The 19748-nt window shown below is 41.1% G+C and overlaps 2 protein-coding genes across 4 annotated transcripts; both read right to left on the reverse strand.

Moving 5' to 3' along the window:
• Positions 1-890: 890 nt before the first annotated feature.
• On the reverse strand, positions 891-6331 carry vsx2 (visual system homeobox 2). Of its 2 annotated transcripts, none has more exons than XM_028395579.1 (5): positions 5208-6331; positions 4817-4898; positions 4321-4444; positions 2017-2197; positions 891-1698 (listed from the first exon to the last, which is right to left on the reverse strand). In XM_028395579.1, the coding sequence occupies exons 1-5, from the start codon at positions 5629-5631 to the stop codon at positions 1382-1384; spliced, it is 1128 nt and encodes a 375-aa protein (XP_028251380.1). In that variant the 5' UTR covers positions 5632-6331; the 3' UTR covers positions 891-1381. The 2 variants fall into 2 exon arrangements, with proteins under 2 accessions (XP_028251380.1, XP_028251379.1); XM_028395578.1 differs by having other exon boundaries at positions 891-1761.
• Positions 6332-9015: 2684 nt separating this feature from the next.
• Positions 9016-18973, reverse strand: lin52 (lin-52 DREAM MuvB core complex component). 2 transcript variants are annotated; one of them, XM_028395354.1, is made up of 7 exons: positions 18922-18973; positions 17775-17849; positions 17657-17694; positions 17440-17506; positions 17184-17267; positions 9991-10087; positions 9016-9631 (listed from the first exon to the last, which is right to left on the reverse strand). In XM_028395354.1, exons 1-6 carry the CDS (start codon positions 18938-18940, stop codon positions 10032-10034), a joined length of 339 nt encoding a protein of 112 aa, XP_028251155.1. In that variant the 5' UTR covers positions 18941-18973; the 3' UTR covers positions 9016-9631; positions 9991-10031. The 2 variants fall into 2 exon arrangements, with proteins under 2 accessions (XP_028251155.1, XP_028251154.1); XM_028395353.1 differs by lacking the exon at positions 9016-9631 and having other exon boundaries at positions 9749-10087.
• Positions 18974-19748: the final 775 nt, after the last annotated feature.

Below are 19748 nucleotides of genomic sequence, written 5' to 3' on the forward strand. Positions count from 1 at the left end.
CCAGTCTGAGAGCTATTTAGTGCCATTTTAAACATGCAGCAACATACTGATAACAGTTGTCCCCTGTGCTCTATGTTTAATTGGAGCACAGGCCCCATTAGCTAACTGAGAATAAAGTGTAAAATGTAATGTGGATTATGGGTAACGCAGCCACATAGATGTCTAAAGTTGTAATGATGGGCTCAAGATGCAAAGTTGCTGCAAAGTTTATATACAGCCAGGGTATAAACGTAGATTGGCAACAAATAAAGCTATTAGGCTTTAGCTAAGTATTTAGATAAGAGGATGAAACAGCTTGAGTGTCGGCTGGTCACAGCATCTATTAAAGTCATTTGAAATCATGCTGAGGTCATTCTGCTTGTAGGGGAGCTTTCACTCTTTCTCCTGTCCCAGAAGCACTGGTTCCCTCCTTTAATCTGAAATTGAAGGCTGTCAACTGCAACGGATTATAGGGACTAACCCAAGCATGTAGCCAGGGACAGCCTCCCAATGAGCCCAGGCAGCAGAGCATCAAGTCACAACAAGTAGCCAACAACAACGAGGGCAACTTCATGCCAGCTTAGAGTTACAGTGATGCCTGACAAATAAATCTATATATATTTAGGATTACATATATAATCCTATATATATATATACGTACATATATAGGACTACACACTTTTTGTTAATAAAAGTAGAAGAATAGACACCAAAAGCCACTTTTAATAAACAGTCATTTCTATTTTTTGCTTTGTATTTTGAGTTATACATAATTTGAAATGAAAACACAAACATTTTGAAGATTACGAGAAAAACATATTTCAAAATGTGCTATTGTGTGAGAGAGTAATATATCAGTTATATACAGAACAACAATTACTTTCTTTCTCTTAAAAGAGTACTGTCGGTGGGATGGTTCTCATCTAACATGTCACCATTTAGTAACTGTACAAGCAACATTATGTCGGGAATAAAATGCAGACTTTCACACACTGACTGCCCATCGGTCATTTGTGTCATTTGTTTGTCATTTTGTTTATCCAGTTTAAGAGCACATTTAATGTGCTCTTAAACTGGATAAACCTTTACTCAATGGCTCCAAATACTGTGGGATCTATATACATCAAGATTATTTTTACTCCCACTCTGTCAAATCTTCTTTACTATGGACAAACAATGACTGTTAGTTTGAGGAAGTAAATCAGAAAAAAGTGCATTTGCATCTTCTGTGCAGCAGCGAACCGGATGAGTTTTCTTCTTAAAGAAGTCCAGATGATGAGAGAGACGTCAGTGATGGATGAAAACCTGCAGTTATGTCTGGTGAGTCCTTACTCATGCTAAAAGCAGCCAGGCCACTGCATCCATCCATGAGACTAGCAGTCCTTTATGAAGCAGACAGACTCTATGGACCTTTCTGCTCCTCTGCTGGACTCTGGGGATCACTGCCCTTCTCCTCGGCCGCCTGTCTCTCCTGTTTGCCCTCCAGCAGTCTGTCATGAGAAACTGTCCCCAGCACTTTGGCACTGTGCTCCTGTGCCTTGGCCCTCAGTACAGCAATGCTATTCTCTCTCAGTTCCTCTTTAGAAATGGTGGACTTGCCTTCAGACCTCTTTTCCTCCGCATCAGAGTCTTCGGCCCTCTGAGAGCTGGGCTGCTGGGGAGAATCGCACTTTCCCGTTGGTGGTCTAGCTCCAGCCTCCATGGACTTTTTGTGCATCCCTGCAAAGAGTTGCGGGAATTCAGCTTTAGAATAGGGTCTGTTGATTGGTAAGCCATCTTGGACTGAAAATAGCAAGCAAAAATAGTTCCAATTTAGCATTGAATGTTTAAATGGACAGTGGTAATGCATGACGAGGGTGGTGGATGAAGGTATTTTACATGCTGAAATATATACAGGTCATTCAATATAAAAGTATCTTCTATACTTGATTGGAATTATAAACTACCTGCACAAAGAAACAGAGTTGAGGGGGGAGACGTAACAAAGGCCAAATTGATACAAAAACATGTGGAGAGACAGTAAGACACCAGCCTCACCTAGCAGCCAGGGGGCGCAGGACTCCATGATGCCATCCTTGGCAGACTTGAGGATGGACTCTGGCAGAGGGATGGAGTGCCTGACCATGGCTCCATACAGCCCATACTCAGCCATCACAGTGCTGCGGCCCCAGCATTTCTCCTTCTTCCTCCACTTGGCTCTGCGGTTCTGAAACCATACCTGTGACATGAAGAGGGGCCTCAGAATACAGGTACGTTTTCTTTACTCTTCTTAGTGGCATAGTTCTCCTTTAGAATTAGATGGCAAGTCTGGCCCATTCTTTATACTTTTTAACAACATAAAGCAAAGTTACTAATAATTTTAAAGATGGTAAACTGTTAAAGTTTGTAAAACTCCATCTTGCAGTGTGCATTCTGTGTGAGATGTATAAACTTAATAGTTTATAGTTATTTATTTAATGTCTTTTATATTGTTTTCTATGGCCTGACTGCCCCTCAGATTTTATTCCTATTGTTAATGACAAAGTGCAACTGGCACTTGGCATGACCTTATTCTAAAGATGAACTATTTGAAAGTCTCCAGTATGATTCCAAGTGACATAAGCTAATAACTGCCCTGGTGATTCAGCCCATTGATTTTCCTCAGGCCGCTGGCTCCAGGTGTAACAGATCTCTGCCTCCTGTCACTGCTCATCTCCAGCCGGCCTACTTCTGGTGGCATTATAGATGGTTAGACACATCAAAACGCTTCACTTGGCCACAAGCAACAACTGCTTAAGGCCCTGCAGGCTCCCTGTCAGCTGAGAGAAAGGCCAAATTGATTGCATAGCACAACACAGAATTGTTAAGCACACTACTTGGGCACCTCTGATGGCTCAGCCAGAGGAGGAAGGAGCCAGAAAAAAAGAGAGGATTCAAGTGAGGGGACAGATATTAAATTGAAAATGATCAAATCGTTTTCAAGGTTTTTTTTTCTCTGGTAATTCTGATGATAACCCTTATTTCACGCAAGATACTTTTTTTCTATGAGAAATTGCTTCTCTGCCCCTCAAAAGAAGCCAGTGTGTAAAGCTGCGAGGAGGAGCGACCCTGGGGCACGCCGAGGCTGATTGAAAAATAAGTTAATTTCAGGCCCAATCGATGGTGGGCAGGCGGGCAAATATCACGGGAAATTAAACTACCGGGACTCGGGGGAGCAGCGCTATTGACCCGTGCTAATAAATTCAATGTAGTTATTTCATTTGAACTCCCTGCGTCTCTCCAGCAGCAGCATCCAGCCTCCAGAGCTCGTCTGATTTAACTAATTACTCTCAATGAGAAAATTGGGTGTTAATTTTATTTAGGATTGGGAGCAGGCTTGGGCTTATTTATTTATTTCCTTTTATTATTTATCCGCGGCTGTACTGTTGCAGCCCGTAATGAGAATGAGATTAAAAGGCGCCCGGCAGATGGATGGTCCAGGTCACACTGCAATCTTCTTCCGCCTTGATAGCTTGATTAGGTCGTTAGTGGCTCCTTCTCCGAGAACAAATTGTTTCACATCCAACTGCGCCTGATGAGAGATTATCTGTCCTGGCGAGGATGCTGCAGGAGAGCAGCCTTTGTTCAGACAGGAGGGGGGCCATCTCTGATCGATTTACGGGCGCCCACTTTAGACCAGCTCTCCTTCCACATGAGAGCGGCGTGCATGAGAGGCAGCTGGAGGCCTCCGCTCAGATATTAGAGCCTGTTACTGTCTGATGGAGAGGGACGGATGAGGAGAGCGCATCTGTCCGATAACAGGTGCATATTCATAAGGAGAACTATTCATGAATTAGCTTCAGAAATATGTTGATGCAGTTTTAAACAGACTGTTGCTCATTGTAGGAATATGCTGTGCTTTGCTATATGCAGTGTCTGTCATTTTAAGTTTTACAGTCAATTAAAGCCTTTATACATTCAACGAAGTAAACGATATAGGACAGTATGAAAACGTTGGGGTAAAGGTGCCTTTATTTGACCTTAATTAGGCTTTCAGGTCATATAAGAAAACATGATTTAAACTGCTTTAAAGCAGATATTCTATAGGCTATTATTTTCAATAATATTATATTTATGGATATATATTTTTCTATATTGTATGGGCACAATGGGTAAAAAGTTATTTTACATTAACCTCTATGTATTTACAATTAAGGCAAGAATACAGCTTGATTAAAATATCTGCATTTGTAGATATATAAATATGAAGGAACCCTCCCATTAATGCATCAAAAATAGGACTAAAAACAATGTTGGAATTAATAGCACTAATGAAATAATCCTATTATGAAAGCAGATGTTTGTATTTATTGTTTAGCTCACCTGTATTCTGTCTTCAGGCAGCTCTGTTTTCATGGCCAGCATCTCTCGGGCATAAACATCCGGGTAGTGCGCTTCATTAAAGGCCTTTTCCAGCTCCTCCAGCTGATAGGAGGTGAATATGGTCCTGGGGAAACAGGAGTTTATTAAACACTGCAGGAAATGGAAATAAATGGGTCACACATCCTGCCGTGAAAGATTCAAAATAAAAATGTTATTTAAAAAAACCCACCAAGCTACTGGTGAATTAAAGACCTTCTAGGATTTTAATACCTAAACGGAACAATGAAAGAAAGCATAAGTTCTTTTTTTTTAACCTTCTTTCACTATTAAAATAGTTTACATCAAAATCAATAACATGACGTTAAGAAATAAAAGGAAAGGTAGCAAATTATTTATGGAAATAATTGGGACAAAACGGTGCTGTTACTTTTCACATTTTCTGAAATAATATTGACTGTAAAAATAAAACTGTAAATAAACAGAAATCGGCACTAACCGGTGACGTCTTTTCTTGCGTTTCTTGCTCTGACTTAGTGACTTTGAGAGTTTTCGTTCATTTGAAGATAAATCATCAGAGTCTGGATTTAAAAAGGAGAGGACACAAAGTTAAATGACCGGATTATCAAATTATCATATTTACAAAACATATAATAATAATAATAATAATAATAATAATAATAATAATAATAATAATAATAATAATAATAATAATAATAATAATAATGAGTGTATCATACGTGTAGGCTACATTAACCCAGGTTATGAATATAACACACGCCTGCAGAGTTTCTGTCAATAACAAGGTATGATAATAAGGTATGATAACAAGGTATTATAATAAGGTGTGATAATAAGGTGTAATAATAAGGTGATGGGGTGTAGATCACCTGAGCTGGCAGACTGGCTGGTGTCCAGCGGCCCCACGGACCTGCTGTGGGGCTGCAGGTGAACGTCTGGTCCGTCAGACAACACACTCTCCAATAACGCTGGTTGGCTGTAAAACGACGGAATTCCTCCAGGGCCGATTAATCCCATGCCGACACCCATACCCATGCCGGCGGGGCCCAGTACGGACCTGGCGGCGATAAGGTGCGCCGCGGCCGGCAGTGAGCTAAGCGGGCTCCTCGGCACTGCGGACGGCTCCTTATTGAGCCCCAGTATCTCCTGGATGCCAAAGCCGGTGCACCTGGGTGGCGGATGGGTCGTGCTGCTCTTCGGCTGGTGGCTGTTACTCCCTCCATTTCCGCCCAGAGATGTTTTCTCCGATAAATTTAAACTTTCCGACAGCACGGCGCCTTGCTTCCCTGTCATGGTCTTCGATGCTCCTAGAAAGGCCTATTTTCTTATTAAAGCGTCTTACAGGATGGTCCCAAGTGCATGATCCTCCGTGTAGCACACACAAGAGCCCTTTAGAAAATGGTCCTTTTATCCAACAGGTCCATCCCAACAAGAGGCAGAGCGCAGCAGCCAATCAGCTGCAAGGATTCAGAATTCCTGTGGATCATGGATGCATTACACCCTCTCGAATACATATCTGCATTTTCCTGAGGACTGTATGGATAAACCGGGAAGGGATTAGGCTGTAGAGTGAACGAAACGAACGAAATAACTATAGTCTACGGAAAGAAAAGCAACACGCTAATAATGGAGAGGACAATCTGAAATTAGTTTGAAAGAAAATGCCTATAAATATTACAAAATATTAGACATAAAAAAACAACAGTTTTACACCTTTACTTACCTTTGAAATGCTTCAGAAAATTTACCTCAATCTCCCAGAATAAAATAAGCATGTAGGCCTATTTTTATTCTCTTAAAGATTTTACACACACACACACGGTCTGCTATGATCTCTCTGCCCAACCACTGGCTCACACGAATGGATAATTGATCTCCAGATGCTATGGGAAAGTCATCACACGCAAATCAAAGGCCCTCCCCAAAAAAACGACAGCTCGACATGGAGCCAGTCTGCACGGTCCTGCACGGAGATAATCCCACAGCAGCAGCAGCAGCACAGACACACACAGATTAAAGCACAGGGACATTTCCTCTAAGGATATAAATGACACAGTATAGCTGCGAAATTAATCAACTAATAAGAAAATATTTAGAACTTTCCATATTATTATTATTATTATTATTATTATTATTATAGGCTACTGATGCTAATAATCATAATAATAATAATTTTACAGTTGACCTTTATTAAAAGAATAAATTTGTTTCTGTTGTGATTTATTTTGTCCAATTTAATTGTTTTAATAACCCTATTTATTTTATTTTAAATGATTTTTTTAAAGAAATTAATCCGTGCACAATTTCTGGGTCAACCAGAGAATAACAGTGTAGGATTCAGCTCATGGCGGGAGCTACTTTGTTTTGTAAATATCGCGTCTGGCACAAATTCGTTTGGAAATCAGGTCCAAAATCAGGATTTGTACTAATGCTTCCACTTTACACACACTGTCATTAAAGAAATAATACACTAATAATGCACAACAAGGTAATTGGTAAAATAAAAAAAATATAAATGGCAAATTATTTCAAATGGAATAAAAGATGAGGAACCCAAGTGACGTGGCTCTACAATCCACAGCACTATAAGCTGACAGCATCCTCAGTATTGTGTCTGAGACTTTGGAAGCAGCGCAGAGCCTCGGAAGTCATTTTATATCAAACAGTGTGAAATGAGCTGCTGATTAAGAAGGAGAAAACATATTGCTGCTGCAATTACTGGTTGGCCAGTTGAAACTAATTAGGGCCTATTAGGTGGAAATTCTATTAATGAAGAAATCAGTGTTATTAGGATATGCTAATGACACATCAGCCTGTTGGGATCCAGTCATTTATTAACATGGAAGGGTGTGCGTCACCATGACCCGTCAGTTCCAGGGAAGTTACTGCCCCCTCTCACTCCATCACCACTCCTCTTCTTTTTTTTGTTTGTTTGTTTGGAACACTTTCTCCTCCGTGTATGTTTTTTAATAACGCATCCTCTGTGAAAATGGATGCTTGCTGATTTACATGCAAGGAGAGAGGCCGCCTAATAAGGCTGCAGATTGGGGGAAGATTTAGTTCAGTCATTCGTGTAGATTGGGTTGCCCATCAAAGACCTGCAGGATCTGATGGCTGCAGATTAAAAAGGCAAAACAGCTGTTGGAAATTTTTGTTTGTTTGCACCCCCTCTCACAGCCTCCATCCTTTCTCTGCTTCACCCTCCTCCTCTTCCTCCCGCTTCTGTCCTATAGGTAATATGCAAAGTGTCCTCAAAGATTAATAAACAAAGTATATGGAGCCTTCAAACATGAGTCTATAGCAGCTGCAAGTTAAACACGTCTACAATGCAAATATAATGATGTGAATGCGTTTCTGAAAATTAACTTCACATTTACAGGAAGGTCACATTGTTGATGGGCTGTTCAGAAATAGAACTATAAGACTGCATTAACTCATCTCCAGTGAATAGATATGCAGATAGGTATGAGGATCATTTCTCAACAAGTCATATTCATTCCACATGGACTCATATTAATGTGACTTTTTTCATTTATGGGTGCTTTAGCAGGCTACCTCCCATCACAAATAAAGACAGATATGTCGTCTGTGAGTGCTGAATCCAGCTGGATCCGGGGTGTTGAAACAGGGTGCAGGCAACTTGATGACAGCACACATGTAGAGCCGAGTCAGGGGAAAAACTGAAGCACAGCCAGAGCCCCTGCTTTCCCAAAGCATTTACAGGGCGTGATGTGATGCGATGCCTCCCTCCCCTCCCTCCCTCCCTACTACAGAAAGAGTTTGCAAGACCTGCAGCTTTCTCATGGCTCCTCCACAATGGCATGTTTGGTAGCTGCCCGTCGGCATTGCTTAATTAGGCGAGGAGTTGATTAATTTGCACTAATTGACAGCTAATTTAAAGACTCGGGGCACATCGGATTGACGTTTGTCGGGGCACAGAGGCTATGTGAGGTCAGGGTAACGCACTGCGGACGAATGGATGAACGGGAGTTTTTTTTTCTCTACATACGGATGACCAGCTCTGCGGGGACTGACCCGCTTCTTGAAGAAGAAGGGGGGCACTTCGGCTGCGGGTGACATGCAGTCACCAGTGCATGCAGCATATTGAGGATGTCGACTTGCTTTACCGCGTCAAAGCTCAGCAGACTGATCAATGTCCGCCAGTCAGCATCAACAAGTGTCCACATTCAACTGGTTCGAGTGACTCTCAGTACTTGAAGGCTACACTAATATGGAACATACACAACACAGCTGCAGGGCCGGAAGAGTAAGGCTACAAGTAAACACTTCTGTTTAGTATTTTCTGTCATGGCAATTAATCCGTGACACAGGTAGGCCTATGGCCTAAATTAAATGCAAAACAAAAGCTCATCATATTTTGATAATTGTCTTTTCCCATGCAGGAGTTGACAATTATCTGGACTGTTTTGTGTAAATAGCCCCAGTTGAATTACCAAGCCTTTAATAAAAACATTTTTTGGAACTATCATATTCACAGATCAACCTGAACAATCTGGAGAAGCATTTACAATTCATATATTACACACATATATTGATCTAGCAATCTAATTTTTCTTATTGGCCTATCAATAAGCAGAAAAACATCAAATATTAAACAGTATATAGACATAATGCAATGTCTTTGTGGTACTTGGAATTATGCATTTACCAATTAGAATTTATGACAATTTATGTCATGAATGCCTAATTAAAGGCAAGCTAATTTTTGGTCCCTGCTGTGTCCAAGCCTCCACAGAGGAGGCCATTCTGTGCAGAATTGTATGCATGATCCATATTTTTCTGAGGGGTGAGCCAGGGTCCGTGTGAGAGGCAGGGGGTGAAGCCACTGAGGCAATGGCGGCCTCTGTCCGTGTGAATCGGAAAGACTATTAGGGGCTTATTAGTGACCTGGGGAGAAGTGTAACTTGTTGGGAGTGAGTGGCCAGAGCCCCAGCGACATCTCCAGCCGAGAACAGTCCGAGGCATTGTCCTACCTAATTATGGCGGATGGACTTCTTTTTGTTTCCCACTCGGCATGCCTGTCTGATTCTCTTTTGGCCTGGCCGCCATAGCCCTGACAACACTGAAGTGTGCTAATTAGAAAAGAAATGGTCCTAGTAATTATGTCAACTCTAATTAACAACGATGACAATGAGCAATATTATTTTTACGCAATGTTTTGTGTAGGGGACCCTGCTTCCAACGCTCATTAAAAGGAAAACATACAACATACCAGAAAAGCACTCTCACGTTGGGGCTTCTACATGTCCACAGCAGAAAGGTGCTGCACTTTCTGGAATGGCAGAGGCATGAAGTTATTGCCCTAATTAAAAGTTGTGCAGTCTCTAAAATCTATTAAATTTCAGTTGTTTTGGCTGCAGGCTCAATAACCTTGAACAAAAGGCAATCATCTTTTCCATTTAAAAGTTTATTATACAATTTCACAAATTGCAAAAATGTAAATAATGTTTAATAAATATGGAACGATTACTTAAGGTAGGTCTAACAGAGAAATTCTAGTGAAAAGTAAAAATCATTTCAAATTTTAATAAAAGGCATCTATCTAGAGTGTGCACCAAGGGGTTTGTGTGAGTGAGCATTATGCTCAGATTGGAGTGCACAAAACTTTATGAACACACAGAACGCAATCACCTTAAAATCCCAATTTTCCTTTTGCTTGAAAAAAAGATTCGTCACTTCTTGGACCTCTCCAAGATGTTGAGGAACTTCCCCCTGGTCATTTCCCTGGCTGGAAAACAAGAACATAAACCCCATCTCAAAATGCACTTTTAATTGATATTATGCTTGTTCATTTACTTTACCAACGCCAAACTTCGATATTTGATCAAATCAGAAACAAACTGCTAGTCTTACACGACATTTGCCTGCTGCTGCATCCATTTCACAACAGTTGGTTAGTAATGCAAAGCATGTATTTAATATCTGCAGTGTCACACTGGGAGGTAATTTATACAAACATCTGTTCATTCAGGACATGGAAAACAACATAAAATGAAGTTGTAGCTACCAAAGAGTCTTGTGATCACATGAATGCTCTCTTAATGTAGTGCGGCACAAGTACTCAGTCTTATGCATCATAAAAGTGTGTATTCATGCGTAAGTAACCAAGATGTGCGAAGAGAAGCGGATTTGATTATGGAGTATGGCCACATGTTAACTGTGTGACAATATGCATACTGTCACATAATATACTTTTAATTCATCATTAAGAACTATAATGACACAAGGACAGCCTTTGAAAGGTTACTGATTCTCCAGAAATCCTGTGCTAGCATGTGCTAGCCTGCCCACCGTGCTTTGGGAGCAGAAGGCCACAAATCTAACCATCTAACCAGTTCATGTGCTTTGCTGTGAAGGTTGTAAGCACCAAATGAAAGCCAGATGTGGAGTAGCCTAAATGGAACTACATGCACATCTGGGTTGATTAAAATAATTGGTCAGACTATCCAAATGGAAACACCACAAATGGCCCTAAAGTTATTGCTGTGTGAGGGGGGAATGATAAGTTAAGGGGGGGGCATTATCTTCATTTTCTAAGAAGAAACAATATAACGCTGTATACAAAGGAGTCAAGAGTAGACATCATTGTGTGAGAAATCGATGAAGGTAATACTCACACCTTGAGCTTTGTTTCTGATAGATTTTGCATAATATTACTGAATGCTTATTAGGTAAATACTGAAGCAATTTCCCTCTGGGATTATTAAAGTATCTAAAAAGAAAAAAAAAAGAAAAATCCAGTGAACTAGATTTTTGAGAAGTCACAGAAACAGAACAGAACAGTGCCTACTAAAGACTCTTTATTTAGTGTTTTTCACTGGGAGAGTAATCACTGCTGAGGTTTTTCTACCATAGACAAACCATTGTGTGACTACAGAGACAATAGGGACTTGGAACAGCAGCATCATAAACCCTAGAGGGGTACCATCCAGTCACACCCTTTGTTAAAGATTAGAAAAGGATCAGCCTCTCTGCTCTATTACAGGTTTTATGAGTTGCCAACCTGGGATCACCTCAGCAACTTTACTTGGCATTTAGCTAATCTTGTACATCACAGCTGAGACGTCTTTTTTCAAATGTACATTATGCATAATATCATCAACCTTTAGAATGCCTCTAAAAAGAAGTGCTGGGGTAGTGAGGTAGAGGTAGAACCCCCCCCCCCCCCCCCCCCCTCCCGGTTCTTTGCTCCCCTGCCCAAGGTGGCTAATGAAAAAGCCAAAGCAGTTAGTAATTTAGATGAGTTACCCAGGATGGAATGATAATGGTGCATCTGGGCGTGGGGGCCATGTCACCTTGAGGTGTCTATCATTAGGTTAAAGATGATGCTAATTGGAATGGGATGGACACATTTTGCACTTTGCTGTCTCTTCAAATCACTCAAAACAAAGTCATCCACATAGACCCATACATGCATAGAGTGCTTTGGATTGAAATCAAGCCATCAAAATTACAAGAGGGAAAGCAATTACACCAGGATGACCCTAAAACTGCCAGTACGCCAATGTTATTTTCCTTTTTGGAGCAGTAACATTAGGTTGTGGTAAATTATGATTTTTAATATGTCTATGCGTCTCCCTCTTGTTATCACCATCTCTTGATGAGCACAAACTCCTAATAGATTAAGGATAGCTGTGCCCCACCTCCATGAGATTCCTCACCCCATTGAGTGTCCCATTAATTATGGTTCATTCCAGTTAAAACAAGAATGTTTAAGACACAATAAAGTAAATCCCTTCCCAATTTATGATGTGTGGTGCTGTGTTAATGATATGTGACCCGAAACTGCACAAACTGCACAATTATTGGCATCCCATCTCATCCTATAGATTTTAAGATATTTTAGTTCATAGCACAAACTGCCTTATGTTAAATCCTCTCAGCCTGACCATCAGACAGCCACTGCTGCCATTAAGATCAGGCTGGCAGCATGTTTGTATTCTAAGGAAAATGACTTAGTTCAAACTTGTATTTACATTTTCTGTCATGTTCTTTTAAAAAGTGTATTGTGCTTTTAATAAGTAATAACAAGCAGTCATATTTTTGTGAGATATACACTACATAAAAGCTGGAAAACCTCAAAAGTACACACTCCCACAATGGCACACTGATCACCGCACAAACACCTTCACACAGGCTTTGTCATACACCCAAGGAGATCAATACTGATTAGAGGGACTTAGAGATTTGTTTAGTTGATTAGAAAGGTCAATTACTAATTTTGCACTAAGTTAATCTGCATCTTGTTACGACTGCCATCCATACTAAATGTCACCTTATGGATTCTGTGGACCATCACATTGCCCTGTTGATTTGTTGCAATCTAATTATCATTTAGCTCTAACAGGTCTGAGATTCCATCATGATCCACCATGGTAATCCAGTATACATGCAGTATATAATAATGTAATAAATGAGATCATTCCCATGGCAACAAATCAATTTAATTCTTTTGTATTTACGTTAAGCAATTATACTCTCACATCTCCTTAACTTTTGGATGTGATTAACAGATTAACTGTAAATAGCTCAAATATTCCAGGTGGCTATTTAAGATGTTGTCCTTTTTCTTGATATAAACAGCAAGCACCAGAGCCTGTTCTGTTGCAATCCAAATGTTGCAATTTTCTGCTCCACACTGGTAAATCATTTTCAAATCCCAGGTGGCTCAAATGTAAATGTGGAGGAAACGCAGCAGTGTAACATCTCACTTTCTCCTCATTTACAGCAAGTGATCTGGATGTCATTGTCACAGCCCACTCCCAACCCCCACCGCCACTCCCCTGTGGATGAAATGAGAGTAATCATCACTTTGCCCCCCGCTCACCCCCCCCCATTCCCCCACTCCCCACTCCAAATTGCACGCTACTGGTGAACGGTTAGACCCCTGTTAGCAGCAAAGACAGATGACCACCTGGGTTAACTGGAGTCCTGGACCCTGGCCCTGACTGCCCCAATTCACTTTCATTAAGAGTTAAGAGGACTTATCTGACCCTCACTGCCCATCTTCAAGTGCTGCTCAGCTATTACGGGATGTAAGCTTTATTTAATAGATTTAACATCCACTTTCACCACCCTCCTCCCCAGGGATGAGGGAGACACAGAGGAGACGACACACTCAAATACTCAAGCATGGAAACACTTGGAGGCACATATTCAGCCATCACACACGCCCAGCGCCCCGCCTTGCAACACATACACCTGACGCTCATGTTTGTGTTCAAAATTCAATTACCCACTTATTGATACTTCACAGGGATATTTAAGATGCAGACACGAGCTGTGATTTCCCAGGGGAGCCACTGGTTCCTCTTTATGTCCCAACCGAGAGGGCCCACCCCCTCCTCCTCCAATGCTCGCCTGGCTGACACACGCGCACACACACACACTCACACACCAAAACAAACACATCTGCACCTCCCACCCCAGCCTATGCCTGTTCAAGAGGTGTCCTTATTAATAGGCAATCAGTCAAAAATCATTCATTAAAAAGCCTAAAAGGTTTTACACCCGCACTATGATTAGCTGGGAAAGAAAATCCAATGAATTCCTAATGCCTTTATGGAAATGAGGTGTCATTTCCGATCTGCTCAGGGAGGCAGCAGGCAGGGCTGAGGAGTCGTGTGTGTGTGTGTGTGTGTGTGTGTTTTATGCCTTGCCTCTCTCGTCTGCACTGCTCCAATGCTGATCCTGAAGCTTTATCAGACTGAAATCTGGAACACCATGGAAGGAGAGGCTCATGCCATCCGGCTACAAAATGAGTCTGGTATTAAGAGTTTACAACATGTTGATGGTGACTTCAAATATTCACAATAAATTGAAGGCATGTAAAATTACTTGAAAAACCCTTCCGTGGGAGCTTGTTGAGAAACCCACCTACACAACGCCCCAAGGCTACTGATTGTAAGACAATAAAAGCAGAGCTTTCAAAACTTTACAGTTTTACACCCTTGTTTTACACAGGAGGTGCCGTTTTGAATGAGATGCACCACAACAATGCCATCTATGAGTCCAAGGCAACACAGGCGAAGAGTTTAAAAGATGCAGTAAACTAGTAGAGGTGAGAAGGAGGAAGGCATCCCCTGTTACTCATTCAGCAGCTGTCAGCTCAGGCACTTCATAACCGCGCGCCTCGTGGTCAGCCCGCCCTGATGGATTGATGGAGGAACATTAGCACTAGTGGGGCCCAGTGAATGCAATCATATTCAGCAGCAGCATGCTTCTAATAGGCCGGAGATTGATCCTGAGGGTGAGGCAGAGGTGGTGGTGAATACAGGCCCATTAAGAGCTGTCAGGACAGGGTGACCTTCAGTGTCACCTTCACACAGGAAGATGCGACACGGGTCAGCCTGGGTATATGCTGGGTGGCACTGTGGCAGAAAAGAGGTGATCCTGGGTACGACAGGAGCCACAACAGGTGGTGCCACACGCAGATTGTGTTGTTGTTACTTACATACACAAATTTTGTAATATGGGCATCTAAATGGTAGGGAATTTATTTTAAGCTGTTATGTTCCTGCCCTGGAGGCAAAACCTACCCCACAAACATTTTAATTCATAGGTACTTAAACATCTGTTTGCTGAATTTATAGTTTCTTCAATGTGCTTTGACACATAAACATGAAAAAAGCAAAAATATGACATGCTAATGAAACAATCCTGACTGAAAACAGTGAGTCACTTTCACTTTCACAGAAGATTCATTTGGCTAATGATGCATTTAACAGTCTGTACAACTTTGAAAAGTTGTTAGACAAATATTTCTGTATGAGAACCACAGTTGAGCGGCAGCTTTGTCAAGAAGTTACTCAACTACCATGAGTAAAAATTCATTTCATTCAGTCACAATCCACCCTAGCCTTCACTACAAACCATTCTTAATTGTACATATTACAATCACAACTGTGTCAACAGTACTCTGTGGCCTAGTGTCCACCAGTGTTCAGAGTGCCAAATCCCACCAATTCCAGCAGCCATGTTAGCAGCCTTCTGTGTAGCTGAGGCCCTTCAGACTATCCCAGAGGAACACTCAGCTTTCAATTACCTCCAATAACAGCACTTATCAGAGTCCTCAGTTTTCCCCAGAGACATAGGGCTTGATGCTCAAACTCAGCGGCCTAGGACAGGGGCATTCATCATTGGGTGGAGAAACAGCTGTGGTCTGAGGAAGAGGCACGCGTCAAACCCCACTGGGACTAACTGGGCCAGCGACACACAGCCATTTTGGGGGTACTAGTAGAAGGAGGAGGGGTGGGCATTTAGGGCTTCATCCTCCCTTCACATGCACGTTAGTGATGAGAATATGTACCAATGTGCACATACCAGGGCAATATCAAGAAACAAACAATACTACCACTTAAGAGTGTTGTAGGCATCAAGGAATGTTTGGTTCAGGTCCCCTATCTCACTGCAGTAGGGTGGGTGAGATTTCACTGCTTGATTGTGCTCTGCCCATTAACCAGCTCCCTCTTTAATGGTCCACATGTTGAAGGGGGAGGGGCAGTAAATCCTATCCCCTGCCCTTGCTCAGCTGTGCCTCTGCGGAGTATGTTTACGGGTACTGAAGAGTGCACAAACATGATGAAAAAGTAGCTGAGATTTACAAGGCCTCCCCTGACAGCCAGGAAAAGGAGAAAATTAAACCAGAGAGCATTAAACAGGCACCGATTACAGGGCTGCTCTGACACCAATAATAACCATCATTGTGTCCTGTCATCCCGAGGTACATGACATGATTGCAAAGGCTGCACTCCCACACCTATGACAGCTAACATCTTTATACCAACCAGATTACATGCTTCTCCTGGTTTAGAGCAGTCCAAGGAGATTAAATATTTTTAACTAACTTGCAGTCTTTGCAAATGTTAAACTGTTAATATGGATGCATTGTCTGTTTAGATTTTTTATATTATGTCATTGCAACAAGGTTCTATTTATACATCACTCAAATTATATTCCCTTCTCTCCAAACGATGTTTACATTATTACAAAGTACAGGTCTTTTTTATACAAACAACAGCCCTCAACACAAACTAAAGGATGTGGTGACTACATTCACTATATTAACTGCTCCTTAAAATGACTGTCTACACCTGAGCATTTTGTACTTATATCCTAGAACGTTGGTTAAGTTTAGCTGACTTGCTAGACACATCCTCTATGTATGTCCATATAGCTCATTCCAATAAGGGAGTTACACTACAATTCTTGTCTGTGGGCTTTTCCCACTGGAAAAAATTAATACCCATTTTCTCTTAGAAAAATATGAGCACTTGTGAGCACTTGATGAGCAATGTCTCTCTAATCCACACTCCATAAGGATTATGACAATGGAGGCAGTAGGGAACGGATTAAAAATAGATTTTGCATCCATCAAATGCTTGAGCATTTGTTGTATAAGTTTCTGTGGGCATGCCCTTGTTTCTTACCTTTCCCATTTAACAAGATTGACCTAAATCCATTATTTTAAGACCTCAAGGTCAACAGCAGAACTGACTGTAAATTGCAGTGTTATGTTTATATAAATATATATTTCTTGTATATATATATATAAAACATAACACTATTATGGGTCTTTGTGAAATTTGGAATTGGAGAAAACTGTGCTGTGAAATCTATTACAGACAGAGAAGCAAAAACCTAAAAAGGCTATGTGCACCATCTAGTGGTATTAAGTGGCCAAGCAGCTTGTGATTAACATGTTTTTTAGTTGTTTTCAGGTAGGTGTTTAATCAACTATTAAAAAAAGACAATAGACAAAAACATTTTAAATGCCCTCTTTTAAATCAGTAGCATTGCAGTGTCTGTGTTATTCAGGTACTTACACTCCTCTAAGCCCAGCTGGTAGGCAAGATTCTGAAGTCCTCTAACCTTCTCCATCAAGTTTGCTGTAGTCAGACTACCCAGCTCTAAAGTAAGAGAACAGTGACCATAATTAATTTGACATTAAACCACTTTTAGCCAACTGTTATTCCTGCTGACAAGATTATAAACTCAGGCTGTTTCTGTCCACATTCTCTCCAATCGTCCTGTTTACCAGTAATTGCTGCAGGTACACAGAAAAAAATAACATAATCTCACCTTTTAACATTTCAATGTCTTCACTCTCCAGTTCAGCCATCCACTTGGGGGGCGAATTAGAGATGGGCTGTAATATGAATGCAACAAAGAATTCAATGGACACCTCATCAAAAGATTTAGTTTTTTTTTTTTTAGTTTGCTCATATATTACACAGTGTCACCCCTATTTAATTAACTCGCTTGTAAATCTAGGTAAACCACAGGAAATATAACTCACATTTTTACAAGATGCAGCAAATTCTGCAACCCCAGGCACTGTGTACGAGATTACAGGATAATGAAGATTAAACATTGTATAATGCCACAGCAACCAATTACAAAGGATATAAACTTACACTGTTCTGGCCACAAGTCTGGTGATGCTCTGTCGAGCTTCTCGAGACTCAGCAACGAGGTCTCAAAATCATCACCTAACAAGACAGGAAAAAAAAATCTTTCAACAATATGCAAACATTTATTGATGCATGCAGTAAAGGCAGTGTTTCTGAAATTATCAGTGCTTAACATATTCTGGTGGCTTATTCAAAGTACTCAAATCAAAGCACATTTATTGTTTTATGCACACATCTGATAGTGATGGCTGGTTACTTCATCGTCCAACTATGATCTGCTGATTCCCACTGCTGAACTGACACCATATTGCTGCAACATTTAGATGTGTTCATTAAGTTCCTGGTTAAAAAAACAAAACTGAAATTTTATAAAAACATTTAGATATGCCTTTAAATGAAAGAATGCAGAATTTCAGATTATACTAATCTTTCTGTTTCTGTATGATAAATTGCGACCGTCGTTCATTTTTTACCAAATAAAATTTAGACCAATTTCATTACTGCCAGTCATGCACTCAATAACAGGTTATTATGCACAATGGGTACAAAAAATGGAAGTTATCATGGGTGTCAAAATAAAAAGCTAATCAGTATAATGTTCACATACTGCACGTAGATGAAAAACAACCAGGCACATGTAGTAGTGTACCTGTGCTACATGTACACTTACTATACAATGTATACACACTGTAGGAGTGTACAACAAACAATTAAGCTCGACCACACAGCTTATGACACATCGCGGAAAAACTGCAGCCGTTAATATCATCATCCTTCATGTTGGACACGTAAGATGTTATAAACCAACCAATATATAAATGGAGGTGATTTGGCCCTGATGCAGCACTGCAGCAACCTACCGAGCTGTTTTCGGCTAGCAGCACCGACAGAATCAGCTCTGCACGGCAGAAACAACCCTGCCGTCTCCGTGCTTCCACGAACGCTGGACAAACACAACACTGGGGCTAGTGAGGGCTTTAGCCAACGGAAAACATCTTAAAACAGTAAAGCTACTGCTCTAACATCCGTACTCTGTCGTCCCCGTGTGTTCAGATGAGACGATATTATATTAGTTACCGGTTTTATGCGCCTAATAATGTCAAATTTACTATTTATACACATCGTAGTAACGTAAGGAATTAGAATTTACCTCCATTTGGAGACGCCATCTTCAGAATAAACACGTGATAAACAATAACCAATGGAAGCAGTCGCTCTCGGCGATGACGTATGTGGCGTATTTCCCAAAGACGCTGGTAGATGGCGCACTCGTCACCGTCAGAGCCACCGCCGCCGCCATCTTGCATGTGGCAAAAAGTGGAGCGAACCCCTGAATGGACATGTGTGTGTGTGTGTGTGTGTGCGTGTGTGCGTGTGTGTGTAGCCAACCACCAGCGGGCGCACTTGGCTCGTATTAAAATGACAAGACCTCCACATGTACTTTTTTCTTTATAGATGGTTGGTGCCATTGTAGGTAGTTTTTAATGTGCATTCCTGTTTCCTGCAAAGGCCATGTTCATGTTTTCCAATCTTTAGAAAATCCCATGCCAAACCACAATGTCCTGAAACCCCCTCAGACATTCAGATGAGTATCATATTCTGGCGTGTAAAATGCAAAGCCGGCTCCACCACTGTTAGGGTCCTTAGCTCGTCTGTAAAAATCTGAAGAAGCCCTTTCCATTTAGTCTCTAGCCTGTACGTCAGACCCCACAACACACTCTCAGGGCTTTACGGAGGCTATAAAATTACACAATACTCTGAAATATATTTCTCTTCTAACAAGTCAGTTTTTATGGAGCTAAAAACATCATTTACAAGAACACAAAATATTTATTATGTTTCTTCAGGTCTGAAGTTCAAATCCCAGCCAAGCCATTTGAAGGACTCAGGCCTGTCACACTAATCACAACACATATTAAAAGTATTATAGAGTAGAACTGCGTGGTGTTTTTGAAATAGCTGATCAGACATTAAAAA

Source organism: Parambassis ranga, chromosome 22, assembly GCF_900634625.1.
Source record: "Parambassis ranga chromosome 22, fParRan2.1, whole genome shotgun sequence".
Taxonomy (NCBI): Eukaryota; Metazoa; Chordata; class Actinopteri; family Ambassidae; genus Parambassis; species Parambassis ranga.

Excerpts from the sequence above, each read along its gene's own strand:
- vsx2 (XM_028395578.1), bottom strand. The coding sequence starts at position 5,631 with ATGACAGGGAAGCAAGGCGCCGTGCTGTCGGAAAGTTTAAATTTATCG. Across the intron at positions 4,445-4,816 it reads CGCAAGAAAAGACGTCACCG|GACCATATTCACCTCCTATC; the intron begins GTTAGTGCCGAT and ends CTGTTTCCCCAG. Across the intron at positions 2,198-4,320 it reads TGCCTGAAGACAGAATACAG|GTATGGTTTCAGAACCGCAG; the intron begins GTGAGCTAAACA and ends TTCATGTCACAG.
- lin52 (XM_028395354.1), bottom strand. Across the intron at positions 17,695-17,774 it reads AGACTTGTGGCCAGAACAGT|TGCCTGGGGTTGCAGAATTT; the intron begins GTAAGTTTATAT and ends TCTCGTACACAG. Across the intron at positions 10,088-17,183 it reads CCAGCTGGGCTTAGAGGAGT|CCAGGGAAATGACCAGGGGG; the intron begins GTAAGTACCTGA and ends CTTGTTTTCCAG.